The sequence below is a fragment of the Podarcis filfolensis genome (genome assembly GCF_964270895.1).
Source record: "Podarcis filfolensis genome assembly, chromosome: 8".
Classification (NCBI taxonomy): domain Eukaryota; kingdom Metazoa; phylum Chordata; class Lepidosauria; order Squamata; family Lacertidae; genus Podarcis; species Podarcis filfolensis.
The window spans coordinates 25,113,821-25,138,786 of record NC_139611.1 but is presented as its reverse complement, the minus strand read 5'-3'; the positions used below and the strand labels follow the sequence as shown (position 1 = coordinate 25,138,786).

The 24,966-nt window shown below is 44.5% G+C and overlaps 1 protein-coding gene across 22 annotated transcripts in view; it reads right to left on the bottom strand.

The window, feature by feature from the left end:
- The window catches only part of FHAD1 (forkhead associated phosphopeptide binding domain 1), a 37,388-nt gene extending 12,528 nt beyond the window's left edge, over positions 1–24,860 (bottom strand). For 2 of the 22 annotated variants that reach the window (XM_083628515.1, XM_083628503.1), the window contains exons 1-22: positions 24,642–24,860; positions 23,754–23,857; positions 22,444–22,650; positions 21,169–21,442; positions 19,990–20,054; positions 18,914–19,144; positions 16,942–17,065; positions 16,473–16,603; positions 11,122–11,187; positions 9,692–9,796; positions 8,841–8,948; positions 8,366–8,440; positions 7,554–7,706; positions 6,542–6,737; positions 5,556–5,626; positions 5,347–5,469; positions 4,733–4,840; positions 3,567–3,656; positions 2,828–3,053; positions 2,176–2,257; positions 1,652–1,758; positions 167–326 (exon numbers count right to left, since the gene is read on the bottom strand). In XM_083628515.1, coding sequence (XP_083484641.1) covers positions 167–326; positions 1,652–1,758; positions 2,176–2,257; positions 2,828–3,053; positions 3,567–3,656; positions 4,733–4,840; positions 5,347–5,469; positions 5,556–5,626; positions 6,542–6,737; positions 7,554–7,706; positions 8,366–8,440; positions 8,841–8,948; positions 9,692–9,796; positions 11,122–11,187; positions 16,473–16,603; positions 16,942–17,065; positions 18,914–19,144; positions 19,990–20,054; positions 21,169–21,442; positions 22,444–22,650; positions 23,754–23,849 — 2,798 coding nt within the window. In that variant the 5' untranslated portion in view covers positions 23,850–23,857; positions 24,642–24,860. Of the gene's footprint in view, positions 1–166; positions 327–1,651; positions 1,759–2,175; positions 2,258–2,827; positions 3,054–3,566; positions 3,657–4,732; positions 4,841–5,346; positions 5,470–5,555; positions 5,627–6,541; positions 6,738–7,553; positions 7,707–8,365; positions 8,441–8,840; positions 8,949–9,691; positions 9,797–11,121; positions 11,188–16,472; positions 16,604–16,941; positions 17,066–18,913; positions 19,145–19,989; positions 20,055–21,168; positions 21,443–22,437; positions 22,651–23,753; positions 23,858–24,508 lie in introns of all 22 variants that reach the window. The other 20 variants (XM_083628516.1, XM_083628504.1, XM_083628499.1 and 17 more) reach the window with 14 other exon arrangements.
- Positions 24,861–24,966: the final 106 nt, after the last annotated feature.

Genomic DNA, 24,966 nt, shown 5'->3' with positions numbered 1-24,966 from the left:
GGGTTCAAATACTCTGCCACAAAACTTGCTGGGCGGCCCTGGGCTAGTCACTATCTCTCAGCTGAACCAACCTCATAGGGTTGTTGTGAGGGCAGGTCTGAGAGGGAACCATCAATGTTGCCTTGAGCTCCTTGGGTGAAAAGTGTGATACAAACAAGCCCCCTACCTTAATTCTTCGCTTTGTGCTTTGAGGTCTGCATCTTTCTGGTCCACAAGCTTGGACATCTCAAAGAGTTTCTCTCGAAGCTGGTTGAGTTCGTGGGCTTGGCTGTGGACAAGACGCCGTTTCTGCTCTAGCTCCATCTTCTGTTTTTCACTGAGTTCTCCTGCACAAAGGGAGTTCGGAGTAGTTTTGGGCTATATTAGCTGTAGATCCTATAGATTTACATGATGGCTGGGGTGGATGGAAGTTGGAGGTCCAACATCTGGAGGGCCAGAAGTTTGCCACTCCTGATGCAGACACACACACCCAGGAACAGGAAAGACAGAGATGATGAACTATGACCAAACTTTCAGTACCTTGGCCCACTACACCTAAGAGGGCTTCACTTCCTAGCCCTGACTCGGAAGAGGGGGATTGCACTGTGGGCTCCCACAATACTTTTCATTTTCTCTTTCCTCTGGAACATGCGACCGTTCACCTTCTGTTTTTGTGCTAACTTTGTGCAATGTTACACCTGCAGCGATTTTAACACTAATCATGGTTAGTTTCAAACCTGGGTTTACAACCTGGGGATGCACATATTCTAGTGCGAACTGGATTAACATTGGTGTAGATGAAACATCGACAAAAAGGAAGAAAAAGGAAGCTCTGTGCATGATAAGGGAGGAGGAAGGATTTTGTGAGCTGATAGGTGCTCCCACTTTCTCCTAACCAAACTTTGGATATTAGAAACTTGGTCTCCATAGGGGCATTTGTTCAATGAAGGAAGATCTTCTTTAAAAGCATCTCTGTGTCGCATTAGCACAGCAAAGGATCCTAGAGCCATTTACAGTGTTGGCTCTACCACAGAGGTGGGCAAGCTGCAGCTCTCCAGATGTTGCTGAACTCCAACTCCCATCAGGCCCAACCCGCATGGCCAAAGTTCAAGGGCTGATGGGAGTTGGAGTCCAACAGTTTCCGGAGAGTCACACGTTGCTCACCCCAAATCTATAAATATGGAACTCCCTCTTCTCAAACACTTTTCAAGCTGTAGGCCCCTATGCATGCTTGCCAACAAAGTAAAAGCAAAGCATCATAAACAAATGGCAACAGGGCCATCATGCACCATAAAAACTGGCACACATTTTATATATGTATTTGCTGCAGCCCAGACAAAGGAAGATACTTTCCCAGCAGCATCTTTCCCTGTATTAGCAAGCAGAAATTCGGTCTCTGATTGAACTGATCCACTGTCCCTTTCTATTAAGGTGTTCCAGTTTTTTAGTTCTTAACAGTGCAATCCTATGTTTGGCTGAGTTTCACAGGCCTTGCTCCCAGATAGGTATGGACAGAGCATTCTTGGTGCTATCTGGGTGTTTTAGACTATAACTCCCATCAGGTCCAGCCAGCTGGGAGTTGTAGTTGGAAAACATCTAATAGGCTCCAGGCTGAGGATAGGAGGGAAGGTGGTAAAAAGCATATTAAGTTACGTGATGCCATTTCACAAACCAATCACATCAAACACCCTGGCTCTGGCTTCTGAGAGTTCCTTCTTTAACTCTGAAATGACAGCCTGGTTGGACACGATTTCATGCTTTGCAGCTGCTAATCCTTCCCTGAAGTTTGTGAAACAAAAATGAAGAAGCAAAAAATTCAGTCTGAATAACGCAGCTTGAGATGCTCATTCTTTATTTGATTATTTTAAAACCTTTTAAGTCTATCATGAGGAAGATTATGAAAAAAACTCCCTCCAGTTTTTATGGGAGTCAGTATGTATTTGGGGGGTACAAATGCAGATGGCTTTCATCAAAGGGGCTCATTAGCATACTGTCAAGTTATGCCACCAGAATGGGAGACTGATTAGACAAGCCTCAAAATATTATAATGCACTTTGGAAATATGACTCATTACCCCTGTTTAGAATTCTCACAAACATATATTGCTATTTCCAAGACTTCCTTTTCCCACAGCTTTTGAGTAATTATGCTATAGAAAACAGTAATAGGAAGCTGATAGGAAATTTAGTGACTTACTTCAGGAAAACATCAGACCCTTCCGGGCAAGGAACCTCTGGTGGATGAGCTGGCAACAACTTGCAAGATTCCCTCTGCATGTCTGAGGAAAAAGAGAGACACCCAAAAATATAAAAATATTCTGAGAAATGTAAGGTTTCACATCTGGATTATTATCCTGATGACTTCTCAAGAAGAGAATGGCAAACAGCAGAGTAATAAAACCATACACTATTTAAAACATTTTAAAAAGAAATCGAAAGCATTAAGAGAACATTTGAATCTGTCTGGAGTTCAACAATAGGCTTTTTTGATCAGTAAACTATTCAGATTAATCAGTTGTCCCTAAGATGGTTAGATACTCTCAGGATTGTTTTTCAGACTACAACTCACATCATCCCCGTGTTTGCTGGGGGTAAAGAGAGTCGTAGTCCAAAACATCTGGAGGCCGCTAGCTTAGAAAAGGCTGATTTAAATCAACAATTAATTGTTTACTCAGTTAGGGTAACTGATTAAAACATTTTGATTTAAGAAAAAAGTCACCCCTTGAGTTAATCAATCAGCAGGTTATTTTAGAAAACTTCAGTGCAGTTTGTTGGCGTGAACTGGCCCCAAGTATGACAGGATATGCCAAGGGCACCAGACAAGAGCATTCTCTGTTTTCTCTGCTGACCTTCTATTTGCTTCTGAAGCTTTGCATTTTCCTCCTTTGCCGCCTTCAGCTTCTGGACAGCTTCCACAAATTTGTTTTCCAAGTCCACTATTGTCTTTGAGTGTTGCTTGATCTGTTCCGTATATTCTGTTATCTCCTCCTGATGCTTATGCTTCTGCATCTCATTCTCATTCTCAATGCTCTTCAGACGTTTCTCCCAGATGGTTAGCTTCTCTTCTGCCACTGTCTAAAAACGAGCAAACCCCCAAACAGAACTCATTCATTTTGCTCAGCACATGGGTGACTTTTTCAGATAAAGCCATTGTCAAGGGGGCTAGGAGAAAATCAAACCAGCAAACCTTCATGTTTAGTTATTTATTTGTTCAATTTCCATCTTGTCCTTCATCAGTTTCCTTCTCCCCAGGGTGTGTTATTCTTAACAAATTTTGGGGGCAGTTGGGAGGGAGGAGATTAAGATTCACTTGAATTAGAAAACTTTCTTAATACAGCACTTAAATCAGTAACTGATTTATCTCAGAGACATGCTTTGAGATGTGGGAGGTGGATGAGCCCAGACCTTAATCTCCAACCCTCCAAAATGGCCTTTCACAAATCTCCCATTCCAGCAGCTGCTGTCTTTCACCTCCAAGTTGAAAACGTGGGAGCAGCTGTCACTCCTCAAAGGGCCAAATCTGGGCTAGGAGTTTCTAGCTGCTGAACCCTCAAGCAGAATTGCTTGCACTCCTCTGTCACCAGTTACCTTTCTTCTCGTAGCCTCTTCTAGGCTCTCCAGAGCCTTCTTTATCTTGGCATTTAGAGCTTCTTCTGATTTTGTTTTAAGCTCAATTACCTGTAATGAACATGTTATCAAGAAGTGAGAAGACAGAACCCATGCTTCAGAGAATGGAGTGTTGTTTGTCTTAGTTAAAAGCCTGGCAGACCAGAGTTTAACTTGCCAATAACTGTGCTGCAGGAAATCAGACACCAGGAAGAGTCTGGATTAGAGAACTTCAGAAGAGAATGGCGGGGTGGGGAAGCAATGATGACGACACTTTATTTTATCCCTCTTTCAATCCTAACTTCGTTCAATCCTAACTTAGTTCAACATATATTGCCATGCTATGGCAAAGGAGAACATGCTTAAAAGCTTACTAACTGGTGTTTTGCATTTATATCCCGCCTTTTACTCAGTGCAGCATATCTAGTTCTCCACCGCAGCCTCACAAAGAGCCTTGGAAGGCAGGGAAGGTTGAGAGACAGTGACTGGTCCATCGACACCCAAGTGAGCTTCATGGCCAAGTAGGGTCTAGAATCTGGGCTGCCAGCATCCTAGTCAAGAGCCCAGTTTGCCTCCCTCCTCCTCCTCCTCACGACCTCCTCCTCTGTGATCTGACTCCCTTTGAGACGCACTGTCTCAGACATCCGGATTACTTGAGCTTGCCCTGCAAATGAGGATCAGAAGCCACATTCAAACCATAATGCCCATTGTAGTGGAGAGGGCAACACAGACCATACTTGGCTTTGAATCAACGTAGTGGAATGTTCAGAGTGTCAGGTTATGGCTGGGTAGACCTAGGTATGAAAGTCCCACTCAGCCACTTGGTAACCTTGAGGCACCCATGCCTTCTCAGCCTAGTCTAGCTCCAAGGGTTTTTTTTGTTTGTTTGCCTGTTTGTTTGTTTTTGAGAGGGCAAAATGTGGAGGCGAAGGGAGGCAAGAACCATGTACTCTGCCTTTAGTTCCTTAGAAGAACGGTGGGATATACAAGCGGAAAAGGACCTATGGTTAGTAAGTAACTTGATGTAGGAAGAAGTGCTTCCTTTGAACACTCAAAATGCATCATATAAATATTTATCTCTCTAGCTGTCTGCTAAAGGAGATTGTGGGATGGCAATGAGGAGGGCAGGCCCACGGATTTCTATATACCTCAGCCGATCGCTTCATCTGAGCTTCCAAATCTCGGACCTTTTTCTTTTCTTCATCAATGGCCTCCTTTAATTTTGCTTCCTCCAGGGCAGCCAGCCCCTCCAGAACCTGGGGAAGTAATTTAATTCTTCTTGTTAACATGGTTAAAGCAAACGAAGGAAATTTGCTAGGCAGAAATGGCTCGGTGACAGATGAACAAATGTTAAGTTAACATTCTGGTGGGAGAGGCCCTTAAAAATAATTAGCTGCATTGGGCACAGCATTGGGAGAGAGGGGAGTTACAAAATACCAAGCATATGAGCTACTGAGATGTACGTTCACAGCATGATTGGATGGAGGACCAGAATTATTAAGATACCAGTTCCAAAGGGGGTAGACTTAGATAATTGCATTTTTGTATTGTTGTTATTACTACTATTATTATTATTATTACTTTGTGATGCCGCAACAACTGACCTGCCTTGCTCTGTGGGCTCCTCCCTGATAGCAGATCAGGGCATCTTGTTCCACCTTCTTCAGTTCTTACTATGTAGGCCTACTATGTCCCCATTGCCACTTCCATTTAGAAGGTGGGTTCAAACACTTTTTAAAACACCCCTAAGCTTCCTTTGTACCTTTTCATTCTCCTGAAGTTCTCGCTCTCTGTCTCGAAATTGCTCCTCGAGTTTTTCTTTCAGCTCATTTAGCTTCTCCTGCAGGAGGGAATCCTGAGACATCTCTGCCATCTTTAGCTGGTTCTATAGTAAAAGATTCAGACCGTCAGGCCTGCTTTGGGCTACTGGCCTCGGCCAGAGAAGCTCACTTCAGGGAAAACACCTTTTACCTGCAGCGTCTGGAGTTTGGCCATGGTCTCATGGTGTTTGCCCAGCAGCTTCTTCATGTAGGAAGCCATTCCTGACAAAAACAGACAAGCATGGTAACAGAAGGGAGTGACCAGGCTTCATCTCTCTCCTCTGTTTCCTGGAAAATTCCTTTCTTTAGCCGGGTTTCCTTAAATGGAGCTCATTCTGGTGCAGCAGTGAAAAACATTTTGGACTAGGGCAGGACTAGGGATCCTGCAGCCCTCCAGAAGTTGACGGACTCTAACTCCCATCAGCCTCAGCCAGTATGGTTGATGGGTGTTATAGTCCAACAATGTCTGTAGGAACACAAGTTCCTGGACTAGGGAGACCCAAATTCAATTCCCCTCTCAGCAATGAAGACTGCTGGGTTCTCTTGAGCCAGTCACTCGCCCTCATTCTAAACTACCTCATAGGGTTGTTGTGAGAATGAAATGGGGTGGGAGGGATCATGAACACTGGCCTGTGCTCATTGGAGGAAGTTCAGGATTGAAAGGGGTGTGTGCTCGCACATGTATGTGTGTATGTACATAACGCCATTGCCTTCTACCTGGACAATTAATCTTTCTCTTTCCTGGATTACATGTTCCATTTTCAGGATCAAAAAACACATGGTTGGAACTCCCAATGTCTTTTTATTTTACAAAAAGCAGCTATAGCAGGTTCTGTTTATTTGTTTAGGAATCTATAAACTGCAGTTCTGCCACAAACGGCACACAAAGCAGTGTAAAATACTAAAAACTAAAAGTAAAATCATTATGGTCATGCTTACTAGCTTATCAACCATTATAAACTGTTGACAAGTGGTGGGGCGGATCATGGTTACAACGCAGGTGCTGGATTTTGGTTATGATGAGGAAGGAAGAGGGTACTTTGGCTGGGGCAGTGAACCTAGGGCAGCATTGCACTCTCACTTAGGGTCCTACAGTATGATTAATGTGCACAGAAAATGTAAGAGAGACAAGGGAACCTTTTTCAGAGCCAGACACATCAAGCCCCACATCCCGAAGGAGACATTCCACTGCATCCACCCAGCCCAGCAAACTGCAGAGGACTCCGGCTGTTGAGGTCTGGACTCCCAAGGCAGGCGGGGTCAGGCACAGATTCTGGAGATTGCAGATCTCTTTCTTCAAGCTGCTGCTGCAGTAAGAGGTTCCCAAGAAATCCTGGCAAGAAAACAGGGAAGAGAAGAAGCAAACCCACACAGACATGAGTGTGGGTCATTCTTATCTTGAAGCAGCAGCGAAGACTCATTTCCCCACATAATATTCTCAGCTGTTTTTGTAACAGCTAGTTGCTCTAGCAATAAATCATTTGGTGTTGTGTTTCAACAGCCCTCATCTTCCTGTTACAAGGAAGGAATTCAGAAAAGATAACAATCCCCCCCAAGCCACCTCTCAACACTCCAGAGCAATTACCCAGGCCAATTATTTTTCTTTCTTAAAAAAAAGTAATTCCCAAGTATAAGCCTGATGAACTGGATACTGGCAGGGGGCACACAGACGGATTCTTTTGGGGAGTCGTTTTAGCAATCTGGACTGGACTTATTTAGATGACCAGTGGAGCCTTTTTCATGACAGTGATGGGTAGGGCCGGAGGAACAAAATGAGTGGAGCAACAGGTGCAATTCTTTCCTTTGTACAACTGGCTTCTTCCTGGTGGTGCAAATGTCAGAGGTTTCTACATCCATACATTTTCCGATCAGGCAAACCAGTGACATTACTGCAGTTCAGGAACACTTCCAACTAGGCAAAAGCATTCAAGGAGGGCATGGAGCAGGAGTGGTGAGGGGTAGGGCCTGGGAAGAGTCCTATGGACCAGGCAGAGAGGTCTGGAGGGCAGGATGTGGCCCCTGGCCCTGAGCATTCCTGCCCCTGCTGCAGACCATTCCTGTGCAACCTGCATGTGTAGAATTCCACCATAACTCATCTAAACAAAATGAGAAAGCTAATATCCTATAAAGATGTGTCTAAAGGCATTACCTGAAGTCCATCCAATGCTTTCTTCAACAGCTCAACATTTTCAGACACTTCCTCAATTTCAGAGTTCTTGGCAAGTAACTCCTCTTTCAGCAGTGCTTCCCTTTGGCAATACTCTTCACTGGTCACCTGGATTTCTTTTATCTTCTCAACAATCTGATATGTGTGGGTTAACAAAGAAAAAGTCAGTATATATTATTTATCTGCTCACTCCTGGGATTTATGCTTCACTTCCCACCTGAAATACATTTGAATATTCACTTCCTCATTAAAAAGTAAAGCTGCGTGTTGAAAGCACATGTCCCCACCCCCTGTTTTGCTCAAAATTCACCTCTTGTATCAGTACAAAAATAATGGAATCTGGTGAATTCTCATCATACACCTCCACTCCATAAGGCAGTGTGTGTGTGTTGTGTGATGCTCTTAATCAGGGCTGGCCTGCTGGGGGACCTTTCAGTGGTCCCCTATGGCTGCAGGCACAGCTTACATCCACCAAGAGTTGTGTGTTCAGTATCGTGGGTCCAATTTTTTGGAGCTCCCTTCCAGCTGAGGTCAGACAGGCTTCCTTCCTACGCAACTTCCAGCACCTAAGGAAGGCATTTCAACTGAGGTTCAATTTTATAGTTTTAACTTATTTTGTGTACTGTATCTTTGTAAACCACTTAGGGACTCTTGTATTTCAGAGGTATATAAATCATTTAGGTATTTTTTTTTAGTGCCCATGGCATGGCAAGGAACTCAACAAAGGCAGTGGGCAACAGCATGATCCACAGCACAACATTAATCTTCCTGTGTTTAACGGGCGAAGATCTTACCTGCTGATCTGTTAGTGCCTTCTCTGGAAGTTGTGAAAAGAGAGCTTCGCTAAGTTGGTGTCTAAAGCGCTGTGCCTAACGGCAGAAAACAAAGAGGGAAAAAAGGTTGATGGTAAAACTTAACTGACAGCAGGGACCACCCCCCTTCCAGCACAGAACTGTAGAGTTGGAAGGGACCCCCAAGGGTCATCTAGTCCAACCCCCTGCAAGACAGGAATCTCAGCTCAAGAATCCCTGACAGCTAGCCATCCAACTCTGCTTAAAAACCTCCAGTGAGTGCACTCACTTCCTTGCTGAGAAATATGGTGGGTTGGAAAAGCAACTAGGAATCTTGTGGTACCCAAAACATTTTCTTATTGTATACATTTTAACGGACCAGAATCCACTTGATCATTCAAAGCAAGCAAGCCACACTTTGGCTAATTAAACCACATGCAAACCAGGACACCATAACTGATGTTTCAGCTGCCCCTACCTGAGTTGCTGCCAGATCCAGATCCGACTTAATGAGGCGCTCCCTGCGCCCCATTTCTTGTAACTGCTGGGATCGCCTCTCACACTCTTTTTTCAGGTCCCCTTCAGCCTGAAACAGGGAAAGTCTGGGGATAGCAAGGCTGTACAAAAATAGGGTGGGGGCCAGAGGGAGGGCAGACTTCAGGCTTACTGCATCTGCTTTGCTTCTCATAAGGAATGCAAGACCTACCAGCCAGACCAAACTGCAAAAGATACAAAAGCAAAGGACAAGATGCGTCTCTCCCAGTTAGCTTTTCAGGAGCCTAATTTAGGTGCAAAAAAACGCTTTGTTCTTGCCATTGTTAAAACAATTTGGAGTCAGAAACCCTTGCAAACCACCCCAAAATCTACCAGTAGATCATGTTCTATCTACTGCCCACCTTTGGTGTAAGTGAGTCATAGTGCTGCTTCTTTTTCACAAGTATCGTAGCTAATTCCTTCCAACTCTTTGATACAATGAATCTATGATCAATGTAATCCTCTATGGTTGGTGTGTTTGACTGGAATGTGCCATTCTGGACTGGGCAGTCTTTGACTAGATGTGAACATTTTACCTGTGGTTACTTTGCCATCTAGTGGCGAGATAGGATATGCACAGAAAGGCCACTTTCACCAATGCTCTTAATGATGTGTGTGTGTTTTATTTTTCTGTTTGCTGCCCTGGGCTCCTTTGGGTGGACCCATGGAATAGACATTTAAATAATGATTTATTTTTATTTTTACAGGAGGGATGTGCTGCTGGTACCCTCACTCCCAGAACTCCTATATTAGAAGCTACCCTCAAGGAAAACTGTGAAGAAAATAGCCATTTACCTTTGTTTTTTCAGCAAGTTTGTTGGTTAACATTCTGTGCTCCATGCGGAACTTATTTATGTCTTCTTTGTATCTCTTCACCTGTAGCTCCAGCTCGCTGATTTGCTGTAGGCACCAGAGGGAAGTGGGGAGGATCAGTTGTAGAAAATCACACCAACCTTTATCCCAAGGATTTTTTTTAGTATGTAAGAAACACAAGCAGAGGTCCTTTGAGCTACGGGTGGTAAGAAATTCTAGCGGACTGTGGTCACAGCTTCCATCCTTACTCAAAGCAGAACTGATGCCTCTCAGGCAGTTAATGTGGTTAGTTACTGACCGGATCCGAATTCTATTCATGTTATATTTAAACATGTAATACTTAAGTCACGCCTCCTAATATTGAACACGACTGGTGTGTGCTGAGAGGAACTGCAGCCAACACAGAACCACTAAAGAATAAGAAGGAAGGGCAGCCTGCTTGGGGGAGCCTCAAGGTTTGCAGAAGTACAAACTATAGATAGATGCGAAAGGAGCAACCTTACTTCTCCCCCCCAAAAATGAAGTTTGAGCACGCACAGTGGCCACAAAAGATTGTATCTAAAATCAGTCCTACTTATGAGTAAGACTCATTGAAATTAATGGACATTAAAGTATTTCAATGGGTTTACTCTGCAAAAAACTTAAATGTAGTCAACTAAAAACTACTCAAAATCAGAGCCACTGAAATTAATGGACCTAAATCAGACATGTCTGCTAATTGCAATGGGTATACTCTGAGTAGGGACACGGTGGCGCTGTGGGTTAAACCACAGAGCCTAGGGCTTGCTGATCAGAAGGTCGGCGGTTCAAATCCCCGCAACGGGGTGAGCTCCCATTGCTCGGTCCCTGTTCCTGCCAACCTAGCAGTTTGAAAGCACGAAGTGCAAGTAGATAAATAGGTACCGCTCCGGCGGGAAGGTAAACGGCATTTCCATGCGCTGCTCTGGTTTCACCAGAAGCGGCTTAGTTATGCTGGCCACACAACCTGGAAACTGTATGCCGGCTCCCTTGGCCAATAAAGCGAGATGAGCGCCGCAACCCCAGAGTCATTCGTGACTGGACCTAATGGTCAGGGGTCCCTTTACCTTTACCGTTATACTCTGAGTAGGAGTAGCCCTGATTCAGCCTAGAATGTTTACTGCCAGTTGGAAAAGGAAAATAGAAAGTTTGGGGTGGGGGCAGAGAAATGGGATAGAGTTTCCTAGAAGAGAATGAGGCTGGAATGCTCAAGAGGAGCACTCCAGCTAGGAGGAAAGCACACAGTGCAAGACAGATGCTGCAGCCCTCCATTTGCAATAGGCAATCTTAAAACTAATAAAGGGTTAAACTGCTAGTGAATCCATCTATCATTCTAAGTCTGCATGGGTGTTATATCCATAAGCAAATGTTAAGTAAACTGAAGGCTAACTCACATTCTGATAAGCATTTACTTCTCTCTCTCTGAATTCACGCTTCATTTCCTCTTTAATCCTAGCACACTGCAACGAACAGCAACGAAGGAAAACATGATCAAGCAAGGGAGGCATTACCATTTTCACACTGGCGCTTCTGGTATATAGAAGGGTACTTTATTCCTATTTGAAAGTTCAAATTTCACAACAAATAATGTTTTGTGTTGTTGTTGTTTTAAAAAAACATAACCCCCCCCAAAGCAAAATATCAATTCTAAATGCAGGCGCCTTCAACCAGCTCCCTGATTATTAAAGACTTCTGCAAGAGTTTTACAGCAAAGGAAGAAAAAACAAAAAAGCCATGAGCAATGAATGTGAGCAAGAACGACAGATTTAAAAATGTCAGCTATATTGCCAGTCAAAGCCAGCTTGCTTTGGGGGAAGCAGGAGAAGACGACCTTTTCTTTGGCACTTAAAACATAAGGTATCCTGGACTGTGATCACTTATGCACAGTAGTCCATGTGTTGGTAGTATCAAGACTTGATTACTGCAATGTGCTTTATGTGGGGCTTCCCTTAGGCCTGGTCCAGAATTTTTAGCATGGCAAGTAACTTTCCAACAGCATGTAATACCTGTGGGAGTAACTTTCCAACAGCATGTAATACCTGTGCTCCAGGAACTGCACTGGCTGCCTATACACTACCTATCCAGGTTCAAACAACTTGAGCCAGAGGACCATAAAGAGCACCTCACCCCCTTTTAGGCTGACCAGAGCCCTGACTTTTTGGGAAGTGGGTCATGTCCCAGAAATCAAATCTCTTTATATTTCGAAGGTATCGTTCAACGAAGTCACTGAGCAAAGTCACCAGTGAAGGTGAGGCAGATGCTGACATTGCATGGTTTTTGGCATGCTGCAAAAACATTTTTATTTCAGCAAGCATTTCCAGAACATTGATTTCATCTAGCCACTTTTAATGCTCCTCTGTTGTATTTATGGTGTATGTTATTCTGTATTTCTATAGCTCACTGGACTTGCTTTGTACCCCAAATATTTTTGCCCTTGTGTCCCTGAACTCTGCTAGTGCTTCTTGCTTGCCTGGACAGAGGATAGAGAGGGGTGTGTGAGTGAGTGTAGAAACTAGCCTGATACACAAAAGTAAAGTTCACATTCGTCAATGTGCCCACTTTTGTCTCTGAGCCACCCAACACTGGCATGCGGCCCTTAGAAGGTTGCCCAGAAGAGAATGTGGCCCTCAGGATGAAAAAGGCTTTTCAAATATCATGAGATCAAAACCAATAGATGATTTCCATATTTATAATTTCCAGCATTATATGGAAACTATGTGGTTTCCCATCCCAGATTTCTTTTGTAACAAGTGTCCCCTCGGCCATTACTTTTGACAAAACAATGAGTTTATTGCTTGTGATATGCTTGCGATATGTGGCCAATATCCAGGGAATTTATAATGTTCATGTCCATTTCTAAGAGCCCAGTAGCACCTGAAAGACTAACAAATTTATGTGGCGCAAGAAGACTCTCTTGCTATTTTGGAAGCAACCAAATAACATGGCTGCCCCCCCACTTGTTTCTGGTTTTGATATACTTGATTTTATCAAGCAACAGAACCAAAAGGTGCAAAGTTTGCAAACCCTGTATTTAAGGGAGGGGATTTTCTTTTTAGTCATTTTTTTTGTTTTGTTTGGCTGCAAGCCACCCTGAGAATCCTGTTGGGAAAGGTGACCCTTCTCTGATTTATTTACGTCGTTTATATTTGTTCAATATTTCAGAGAAAGCTCTGAGCTGTTTACAGCATCATAAAAATAACACCAAAAGGTTTTTTTAAAAAACACACACGCACACACACCACAACCCTACATTTTGAAGCCACGGCACAACAATTAGGTATGCCATAAAATATAAAATAAAATAGAATAAACCAGCCAACTTATAGGGACCATATTAACTACTAGCAGAGCCAAAACACAGAAACACAACAGAGACAATCAAAGCTACGCATCAAGTATACAAGCATGTATTTATAGGTAGCAGTAGCTTTCTCACATGCAAGCTAAAGAAGAGCTTAGTTGCTGGATCAAGACACAGGCTCATCTAGTCTATAGTGTTCTCACAGTGGCCAACCAGATGCCCCAAAGGGAAGCCTACAAGCAGGTCTTGAGCGCAGCAGTGCTGTCCCCACTTGCGATTCCCAGCTATCTCCCATAAATTCAAACACAGTTTTCAACCAACGAGATAAAAAGCAGCCTGGCGTGCTTCTCTGCCCTGAAACAGCTGCCTGGTCTGCAGCAATCCACAGGCCATTTTCAGGGAAGTGCTACTCTCAGCAGCAGACCAGCTGTTCAAAGGAACAGGGACAGGTGGGTAAAAAAGTTGGCAAGCAAATCCAGACCAGGGTGCATGTGAACTGTGGACCAGGCGATAAACAAGCCAAGTGTCAAAGGAAGGACTAGTAGTAGCTCCTTGAAAACAGGTGAAGTGATGGCCAAATGAAAAGAACGCCCCAAATACAAAACATATATTTACATGGGAGTACTTTGATTGCAGGAATGCAGCCCTGAGCCATATTCATTAAAAACATTTGTTTTGAATTAACCTTGCCAGCTGGAAACCAAAGCACCACACAACTCACTGTGAATGGTTTCACTGTCTTCCATTTTTAGTAGAGTATGGGAGTGACTGGGTGGATGGTGTCTTTGTGTGGATTGGTGGATGCTTGATACTGCATGAGCAGGATGTACCATATGATTTGTGTAAATGCATGGCAGAGTTTGGATGAGAGGTGTGGTGGGGTTAGGGATGCATATTTTGAATCATGCTTTGCCTTTGGCAAGACAGAGGCTGAAGAAGAAAGAGGTCCCTGCTAAGGCGCTTTCAAAATGTGATGGGGGATTTTATTGTTTTACATTACATTGCATTACGTCTTTGTATTATATCTTGTTTTCCTGTTTCATTCCACCATCACCACCCCATATATATCAGTTGTGAGGAACAGTTGGCCCTCCAAATGTTGCTGAACTACAACTCCCATCAGTCCCTGCAAACATGCCCAATGGCCAGGCATGACCAAACGTTCCCCACCTCATATATATATATATATATATATATATATATATATATATATGGGGTGTATAGACAGATTGTGTATGTGTCCTTGTGTAAACCACCAAGAGACTGCCTTAGGGTTAAGTGTATAAATAATATGAATACATAGATAAAACAAGTCAGCCCAAAAGCATCTGAATCAGTATTTTTAACTGAAACTAATTGAAACAGAGGGTGGCAGCATCCACACTGCCTTTTGCTCATGCCTAGAAAACTGGTTCTGCATGTTTGGAGCACAAGCTGGCTCTGCACCATGCCGGTTGTCTACAGCTTGTGGTGGGGTGTGTGTGTTTTAAATAAGGAGTTGAGCACTGGGATAAACTTCCAAATTGCATTTGAATTAATGTTTATAAAATTGCAAGTAGTTTGCCTGAAGTGGAGGTGGGGATGGGTGGGGGAAGAAACCCATCACACCTGCCATATTTAGGCAGCTGCCAGGGCCCATGAGTCCCAGCAGAGCTCACCAGGGCTGGTATCACCTTGCCTCGGCTGCTGCTTATGGTGCTGGCGCTGGCAGTGCTACAGCCTCCAGTCACCCCCTCCCTTCAAAGAGCATTACTTGCTGCAGTGCAGCCTCTGTTAGGAGCCAGGTGACGGCTCAGCTCTTGACTTGATGCCATGCTAAAATTCCAACAATGCAATGCCCAGATTAGCAATGAGCTGTGGGGGTTGTAGCACAGGAGTCCTGAGCACTAAGTGGAGCAGAAGCTGCTCAGCTCGTAACAGTAGCTATACCATGCTGGGTAAACCTGTCTAGAGAGTGACAGGCGACTACAGTTGTGCCAGGGGAGGGCAAGTGGTGGTGGACACCAGCAGCAATGGTGGCATTGGGTGACAGTGGGGAACTAATGATTCAGGGGGTTCCTGATTGCTGGTGCTAGGTGTGGGTGTCCAGCTGGTAAATATGTACTCAAGCCTGGTGCCAGTCCTGCAACCCAGTTAGTATTTGATTTGCAAAGGTCGTGAGAAGCCATGTTTACTTATGGGGCAAGTAAAATGCAGGGAGGTATCTTCTGAAGGTACAACAGTGTGAAGGGACTTTCAAAAACACGTTGCAATACCGTGTTGAGAAAGGCAGATATTCCATTAGGCATGAAGACCTCTTTGGATCTTAGCCATTTCCTGTGATAGTAATGATCAGGAGATTTATTGGCTTAAAAAATACATCCCCCAAGTATCAAATCACTGCAGGAGTACTGGTGAAAAATAGATGCAGGAGAGGTACAGACCTTTGTGCAAAAGTGAAGGTTTGTAGGAGCACTCATTAGTTAAGAACGTTACAGAAGACTGGGATAGAATCAGCAATGCACGTAGCAGCACAAGTCAAACCTACAGTTCTTAGAAAGGGCTTTGATCAGTCAGAGATGCACAACTAACTCTTTTAAATGTCCCTTTGTCTATTCTTTTAAAATACTACAGGGGGGCATGATTTGGCTAAAATTGGAACTAGGAGCTGAGACTGTGTAGTTCGTAAGAGGTCGCCTAACACTTACCCTGCCCCAGAATTTAAATACTCTGAAAGGGAGCCTTATTGTTACAAAGGCAGGCATCCAACATAAAGAGATTTGCATGGTTTTCAAAGACACACATAAGAATCAGGAATGATAATAGAAGTGGAAGTGCATTAATGAGTCACAGTGGAATTCAAGAGCCAGACTAATTCAAGAACCAACCTGAAAGTGAGCATGGGAGGCACAGTGTCGTGCACCGATGGAAAGAAGGTAGAAGGAATGACCCATGAAACACAAAATGGCAACCAGGTGGCCTTTCCTGGTTACTCCAGAGCAAGGAAGAGCAGAAGGAGGCCATGAGGCTGCATAGCAGGCTGTGCAGAGGGGTTGGTTCTACTGCATCACCTGACTCTCGAGGGAGTTCTGAGGGATGGTCAGCAAATGCCTACAGCTCCCTCTACAGGAGTGGAGCCAGTCTACAGGTGTCACAGGTCTTGAGCTGGGGGTTCCTGGCAACTCCGTGCAAAATGCTACTCCAGGGGTGGGGAATCTCAGGAACCAAATGCCACCCTCTGTATCTGGATAACTCTCCCTTAAGCCACACCCTTCACTGGCTCTGCTTTGCTTTTCTGGAATGTGTCCTTGAACTCTAATCATGCACTTTGTCAACGTTAATCCAATATTCCTACAATTTAGTTATTCAAAAGGGAAGAACATAATGGACGGGTGTGTGCATTGTGTGGGGTAGCACCCCACATACTAGAATCCAAGCAGGGTTTTAAAAAACATGATTATTCACCTGGGCAGAAACCTGGGCAAGCTGGTTATCCTTCTCCCTGCTTTCTCTCCTAAACTTCTCCACCTCTATTTTCAATTGCTGGATGTTATGATCCTTTGATGTAATGTCTTTTTGCAAACTGGTCACCAGTCCTGCAGGAAGAAATAATAAGGCATAGATAATTATTTTTTTAAAAAAATCTTCATAATGATGTCTTAAAGAATATTAATGAAATAAATAAATAACCTGCTCACTCATTGAAATGAGGAGACTTCACTTAGTGATGTTCATAAATCACAGTGGTTCTACTCTGAGTAGGATTAATGCTGGTTACAATGCTAGAGGTTCTTCTGGATGACTGCAAAAAGGAAGCCCTTAAAAGCCAATTTGAGCTTCCCAAATATAAGGCAGCGAGGGAAAGAAGTGACCCAAGCTGTACAAAATAAGGAGCAACTGATCCCAAAGTTATTGCTGACTGGACAAAGCACACCTGTTGTAAGAGAATAGCTCTTCTTCAGCGCCTCAGTTTCTTGCTTCCAGTGTGCAATTTGTAGGTCTCGTTCAGAAAGGGAATGGTACAACACTTCACTCGTGTTACTCTGCAAGTTGCAAACCTATTGCAAACATGATTATGGAAACAAAAGATAGAACACAGCCAGTTCACACCAATTTGGATTCAATCGTGCATTTCTACAGCACCAATGCAGACAACAAAACCCCTGTGAGGCAGGCATGCAGAGTGATCCTACAGTCACATTACACTGGGTGGGAAGTCTGGAGAAGACAGGATCTGTGCAGCTCCGCAAAGCCAAGTCAAAGGGAGATGGCACTCTCACTGTGGCAAGTGACTGTGGCCCCTGGTCAGGCATTTCAGGCATCACAGTAGTGTAGCTGCAATGGGCATTAATGCTGCTGCAGAACTGTTTCATTTCCTCATCATTCATTCATTACATTCTAGAGCAGAGGTGGGGGGGGGGGTCTGAGGGCCTCCTGGTGCAGTTGGACTCCAACTCCCATCAGTCCCAGCCAGCGTGGCCAATGGTCAGGGACGATGGGGAGTTGGAGAGTCACATGCTCCGTATCCCCAAGGGCGTAGGAAGGGGGGGTGCAGCCCACCCTGGGTGTCATCCTTGAGGGGGGTGACAAAATGGCACACCGCGGGGGTCGGCACTTACCGCGGGGCCTGGCCTGCAGTGCGCTCAAGCCCCACGTCTCTCCTGGGAGTGATGCAGAGGCTCAGGGCCCCGCACTGCCCAAAACGGCGGCGTGGGGCTTGCGTCCACCAGGCAGACTCCGTGGGCGGCTTTCTGCGCCGCCCCCGTGGGTGGATCGCCCCGCCCCCACCGCTTCAGGTGCCGGAGCAACTAGCTACACCCCTGCGTATTCCTCCAATGTATCTCCATCACCAGGTCTCCAATTTTGCTGGCAGGCTGCCTGAACCCCACGCATTGGCTCTTCCATTCTAAACCCAGACATCTAGGCAGATCTCTACAGCTGTGCATTATTTTATGCTTATCCTTGTCCCACTGGCAACTTCCTTGGATCACCAAATAATCTGTGAGCCCCCAGGGGCAGAATGTCTACAACTTTAATAAATGCAGCCTGGGAAAAGGGCCGAGTGTGGCGAGAACAGCTCTGTCTATTTTCATACATCAAGTTTAAATTGCTTGAGTGCCTCTTGCAGCATTCACACACATGCTGTTAATAAATAAGAGAGGTGATTGGAATGCGAGTGAATATACTGGCCAATGTAGGTTTTCCATTAACATTAAAAAGCCGAATGAAAGAGGCACCGTTAAGCCGTACATGTGAAAAAACCAACCCAAAGAGCCAAAAGCAGTTGCATTCCCTCTTCCATCTATATGCTCCAGTTCCCTCCTTGACTTCCTGATTAATGGCAAACTACTGCTCACTGCTACATCCAAACTGGGCAAACCATGGCTTGCCACTGATCAGTAAGTCAGAAGGAATAATAAAAAAAGAGATGGAAGGAAGAGGTTGGTCCAATCCATCCTGACCTTTCCCATTTTACATAAAATACATACTTTTCAATGTATTCACCAGTAAAACAAGCATTTTGTTATGTAAAACACCTCTTTTGTGTGCACTTTTTGTGCAGCAAAAAAAGCACTCCAAAATCTGAAGACGAGTGCAATCCAACCAGGAGGTGCATTCCAATCTGCAAGCCAGTTCATGAGTGTCGGATTGGGTTGGTCTGTTTAAAAAAAGGGGACCGAAGATATTCTTCTCCAAGCCCAGCTGTAGCTCTGTGATAAAGTACATGCTTTGAAGGCAAAAGGTTGCACGTTCGAATGCCAGCATCCGCAGATGGGCTGGGAAAGCCCCTTGTCTGAACCCTGGAAAGATGCTGTCATTGTAGACAATATCAGGCTAATTCAGAGGAAGGCAGCTTCCTATATTTCTGAACCTCGGGTCCATCACTGTTCCCTGTCCCTCCATACCTCCTCTTTCAAGGCTTTAATCTCTTTTGTCTTTGTGGAAACATCTTGTTCAAGGTCCACCAGCTTCTGATGAAACTCAGCGTCCTTCTTGGCAAGAGCTGCCATCATCTTCTCTGTCATCATGGCAATCTCATTTTGAAGATTTGCTATCACCGTGTCTTTGCGACTGCACTCGCTTTCAAAGCCAGAGAGGCGGCTGATTTCATTCCCCATTTTCAGAATTACCTCGTCCTGTGTAGAGGAATACAGCTACTTGGGACCATAACATGCCTTTGTTCCTGACTAGCTTGTTTTTTTCTTATTCCTCAACCAACACTGGATTCTTTATGAAATGCCAAATCCCTCTATTCTAGTTATTAATTATATACACATTTCACCATCTGAAGCAGTTATCTGCATGAAATTTACTTGCCCTACACCGGGGGTGCCTAACCTGCAGCTTTCCAGATATTGTGGGGCTGCAATTTCCGTTATCTCTGTCTACTGGGCATATTAGCTAGGCCTGGTGGGATTTGAAGTCCAAGAACATCTATCTGGAGAGCCACAAATTCGCTATCCTGCCCTATTCCCTAAAATTCACCCTCTAGTAATGTTCTTATCAAACCAGTACTCAGGCACCATGAAAGAAGAAGTGCTTGCACCCAAAAGCTTATACTAGAACAAACTTAGTTGGTCTATAAGATTCTACTAGACAATTTTTTATTTTTATTAAAACACAAGCAATTCATAAAAAATAGACAAAAAACTCCCCATAACAGCAGTAGAACACGCTGGTAGTACACCAGCAGCAAAACAACATAATCGTAGCCCATCAAAAAAACTGGGGCGGTGGCGGGGAACCGCAACAAGGTATTCAAAATTGTTTATTGGTTTCAAAGTGTTAGCAGCCTTGGAATTCAATGGAAGGTGGGATACAAATGTTCTTAGTCAGGCTTTTCCAACCTGATGCCCTCCAGATGTAGCTGGACTCGGGGATGATGGGAGGTGGAGACCGACAATAACTGGAGGGCACCAGGTTAAGGAAGGCTGCTTTAAACACTTAGAGATAATCATACACTTCCACATAGGAACCTCACCCTTTCCTTGAGAAGTGCATCCCCTTGATGAACAGTGGTCAAAGGCCCAATAGCAGCTCCGCTTCCTGGAACATAACAAGACACCCAGAGAGTGACAGTGAAAAAGTAATCTTACCCTGAGTTTGATGGTGCATTTTTATTGCTGCTTCTTGCCAAGGCACTTCTGTAACTTGGCTTCAAGCACTGATAAGCCAGTCTCCCCACCCCACCCCCTACTTCTGCCAACTCATTAGACAATAGCAATTTGGGGACAGAAGTGCCAGAGAGAGGGTGGGGAGGAAGTACAATGCTCCATTATTATTCATCACTGTTTGGTTTTCTTATAAGTGTTTAAAGTACGGAAACTAAAATGTGTGTAGCAAGTGTAGCTGACACCTTCCAGGCTTAACTACCATACATTTTGGAAAGCTGCTTGTTTGCTTGGATACATCTTAAGATATTTTAAACAAATATTGCATGCTCGTTCCTGAGATCAGGTAGCAGATTTTTGTCTATGTTTGGATACAATTGGATGCTGCACCTTTCAAAACTGCACTGATTTCAAAACTGTACTGATTTCAAAACTGCACTGACTCCTTGATTTCTTAGAATTTTTGAGCAATGCTGGGTACAAGACTGCTAGTTGAAATAAATGATAGATTTGACATTTGCACACAACTACACATTGCAAATTTGAAAATATGTAGACTTTGGAGTGTGTCACTGCTATTAAGCAGAAATAAAGTAGTGCACACAACCTGTTGTTATTATTACTCACCCATCACCTGCTGGTCCCAGGGTGGGTTACAATTTAAAATTCATAAAAATAGTTAAAACTTACAGCATTCACAAGAATGGGGGGGGGGTGTCCTAAATTCTCTCACCCTTCAGATCCCTCCCCAAAATTCTTCTGTAAAGCATTTGGGCTCACTCCCAACCCAAGTAGAACCATTCACCTCTTGTTACTCTTCTCTCTCTCTTTATTGCATATTCTATTCCTTTCCCTCTTCCATCCCTTTGTTTTCTCTTGCACATATGACATTTAGATTGCAAACTCCTTGCAGGCAGGGACCTGTGTTTTTGTTTACGATGGTCTGCAGAGCGCCACAATGCCACCATTTACACAATAAATAACCACTGAAACCTAGAACCACACTACTGAGCCTTCCAAAAAATGCGACACGAGGCTTAGGGCAATACCTGGTATTGGTGCAGAAGGCTTGATGAACGCATCAGGAGAGAAAGAAGGTGAAGCAACTGGTCTTCCCCAAGCATTTACAGGCCTTTTCCTAAGCGGTGGATGTGGCAAAGTCCCACTTCCGCCATAGGACCAGCTGCGGCTAATGGGCGGGGACCTTTGAGACTGAAGGGATGGAAACTGAGAAGCAGCCACTGGTGAAGGAGGCTTTGCCTCTGTGACTAAATGTAGCTGCCCTGGCCAGGCTACACGGCGACTCACAGGAGGGCGGGAGACCTATGGGGGGCATAAGTTTTTAAAAGTCCATTAAAATAATAAAACGTAGGCATAAATCAAACCCTCCCAATAAAGTCTTATTGTTGGAAACATGGATAAAACAACCACAACAACAGATTCCATGTATTGATTATTTATAGCAGACAGCATCTTAAAAAGCAGAGACATCACCTTGCCAACAAAGGTCCGTATAGTTAGAGCTATGGTTTTCCCAGTAGTGATGTATGGAAGTGAGAGCTGGACCATCAAGAAGGCTGATTGCCAAAGCATTGTTGCTTTTGAATTATGGTACTGGAGGAGACTCTTGAGAGTCCCATGGACTGCAAGAAGATCAAACCTATCCCTTCTTAAAAGAAATCAGCCCTGAGTGCTCACTGGAAGGACAGATCGTGAAGCTGAGGCCCCAATACTTTGGCCACCTCCTGAGAAGAGAAGACTCCCTGGAAAAGACCCTGATGTTGGGAAAGATGGAGGGCACAAGGAGAAGGGGACAACAGAGGACGAGATGGCTGGACAGTGTTCTCGAAGCTACCAGCATGAGTTTGACCAAACTGCGAGAGGCAGTGGAAGACAGGAGTGCCTGGCGTGCTCTGGTCCATGGGGTCACGAAGACAACAACAACAATCTTATACACACACACACACACACACACAGACATGTATCTTCAGATAAAGACCCTCTCCCAACCAGGTAGACCATTGGGATAGGTAGAACTCTGCTTATCATTTTAGTTTATATGAGAAACATCCATCTCAAATAGGTCTCAGTTGCCTCAGGCATAATATAAAAAGCTGTATAAATAAAACTGGCATTAAGTGCTTCAAGTGTACTTGGGATTCAATGCACTAAGTGCTGTCTGAGCAACATGGCAATCACTGTGATACAACGCAGGTTATTGTACATGTTTAATACTGAAGTGCTAGAAGCAAACAACAGGGTATAAAGGGGCCTATGAAAAGCATTAAGCAGTGACCTTATAAAATGAATGACATCACCTTTACCTGAGGTCCATTTTCTAGCACAAGCTCAAAGGCTGTTCCATTGGAGCCAAACCGCAAAATGTCTCCAGGGCTCACTTTCACTGCCGCATTCTGAATGTGGCAATCATTAACGAACGTTCCATGGGTTGAGTTGAAATCCCGAAGAATGAAGCTGTTTTCTGAATCACTGAATTCGATGGCTGCATGGTGCTCTTCAATCCCTAGAGACTGAAAGTTACATTTCAAAACTCAGCAGCATAGAAACTTCCTGGCGATACAGACTTGTTCAATACTACTGCTTGATACTTGTTTCTCAAACCAGCTTCATGCCTACTGAAGTCACTAAGCAGTTCATAATTCACCTCTAGCCAAGGTGTGAACACCTTTGCATAGACATCCCAGCTCTGTCAGCTTCCCCCGTTGTGTACAATTCTGACACTAATGAAACCATACTGATGTGAACAGCTAGGGGGGAAGAACTGTGACATGCACCGAAAAACAACAACTTCACTGCTCTCTATGGCGGTAAAGTGAGCATCCCCTAAATTAGGCTATGAGAACCCCTGATTTGTAGTAACTAAGATGTATGTTCCAGGGTATGCTTCTGCTTTGCTCTCTGTCTCTTTCTGTCTCTCTCACTCTCCCCACTCCACTCCCTGCTCCCCTATTTTGCATCTGGCTCCAGTTGGTGGACCCAAGTTGGGATTTCTAGTAAAAAGTGAAAACAAAAAGAAAATGGATCCTAGAAGTCACAGAAGTCTATCCCAGAACACAGTCTGAAAGCCAACCCATCATCCTTAGCCACCGGCAATGCTAGCAGAGGCTGATGGGAATTGGGGCCTAACAACATCTGGAGGGAGACAGGACAGTGAGCTTCATGGCTGAGCAAGGATTTTAATCTGTATCCCTCTGGTTCTGGGTCATGGGTGTAGCCAAAGGGGGGTGGGGGGGAGTTGACCCCCCAGATCAAGTAAAACAATAGAAATACTTAAGTAACTGACCAATCCTGTTAGTTCTGCCCATCCTAACAAAAATCCTGGCTATGCCCATGTCCTAGGTCCATTATTTTTACCAAGGGGTGGGGAACCTGTAGGTGCTCCAGCTGTTGCTGGGCTCCAACTCCCATCAGCCCCAGCCAGCATGGTCAACAGCCAAGAATGGTGGGAGTTGTAGTCAAACAACATTTGGAGGGCCAGAGCATCCCCATCCCTGCTCCAACCACCATACCTCACAGGCAATTCTGCACAAGCTAAGAAATAACGGTTCTAAAACATGGTAAGACATTTAACAGCAAATACAATAAGCAGAATCAGTTAATCTGATAAAATCACCTTCAGGATGATGTCAGAGTCTTCATGCCTTCCTATAGTGGTTATCTTTGGCCTCAGTGCCAAGATGCCATCAGGACTCTTCAGAAAAGCCTTCATGGTGTTGCCTATAAAATGTAGGCAAAAAGCAGGTTTGAATGCTCATAGAAGAGAGCACAGTCATGTATATCATTTTTTGCTTTGTGGTAATGCCGATAAAACAAAAGGTTGTTTGATAGCACCTGCTCGCGAAATGCCTTTTAAGGGTTTTTCTTAGGTGCCTTAAATACTATTGTTGATAGAAAGGCAGCATATAAAGTTCTGTCAATGTTAGGCATACTCTGAGGAGGAGACCTAATGCAATCAATAAGGGTGTATTTTTTATTATGGTATTGGTATGATATTTTGGATATATATTGTACACCACCCTGTAATCTTCGGATGGAAGGTGGCATAGAAATTTAATAAATAATAATAAGTGCATTAATTTCAATGGATAGCACTTAGATGGATGCATCCCATTTAACTGTGATTTCTGCATTAGCTTCCTTCTCACTCTACAATTTTATGTTTACATCTATTTCTTAAGAGAATGAATGAAAACAAACCCTAAGATCAAGCAGGCGAAATAAACAAAGCAAGCCAAAAATAAGCTCTTGCTCCTGCCAATTCCCTGCCTCCCAATTGCACAGGAGGGGAGGTGGAGGAGGAGGGACTTCTCTACAGTTGTATGTCTAAACCAGGCACTCTGCACATGCTTAAGGGAGTAACGCCCTCACCTTTAGCTTTCTTCCTCCAAGGGTTGAAAGCATGTGGTCGGACTAAAGCTTGGAAGAAATTAAAACACAAACACACACAAAGAAGCACACACGACACTCCCCCTCCCACAGTCCCGCCACGGCCCCAACCAACCTCCCCCTAAATCCAGTCGAGCAGAGCCGCCACCTTCAGGCCTGTGTGCGCTTGTGTAGCTGCCGGGCTCGTCTCCATGGCAACCCAGCTAGGCCGCGGCCTCCACTTGGAGGCAGAGCATGTGAAGGAGGAGCGAAGCCAGCCCTCCGGTGACCATGGCAACCGGATAGGCCCAGCTAGGCCACCGCCTCCGTCTCCATGGCAACCAAGAAGGCTGGGCTAGGCCGCGCCATCCCCCCGCGCGGCTAGCTTTCGTTTCTCCCCATTCCGCCTTGACAAACCGCCTTTGCTATAAGGGAAACCTTTGACAAACACCACCTCTCCG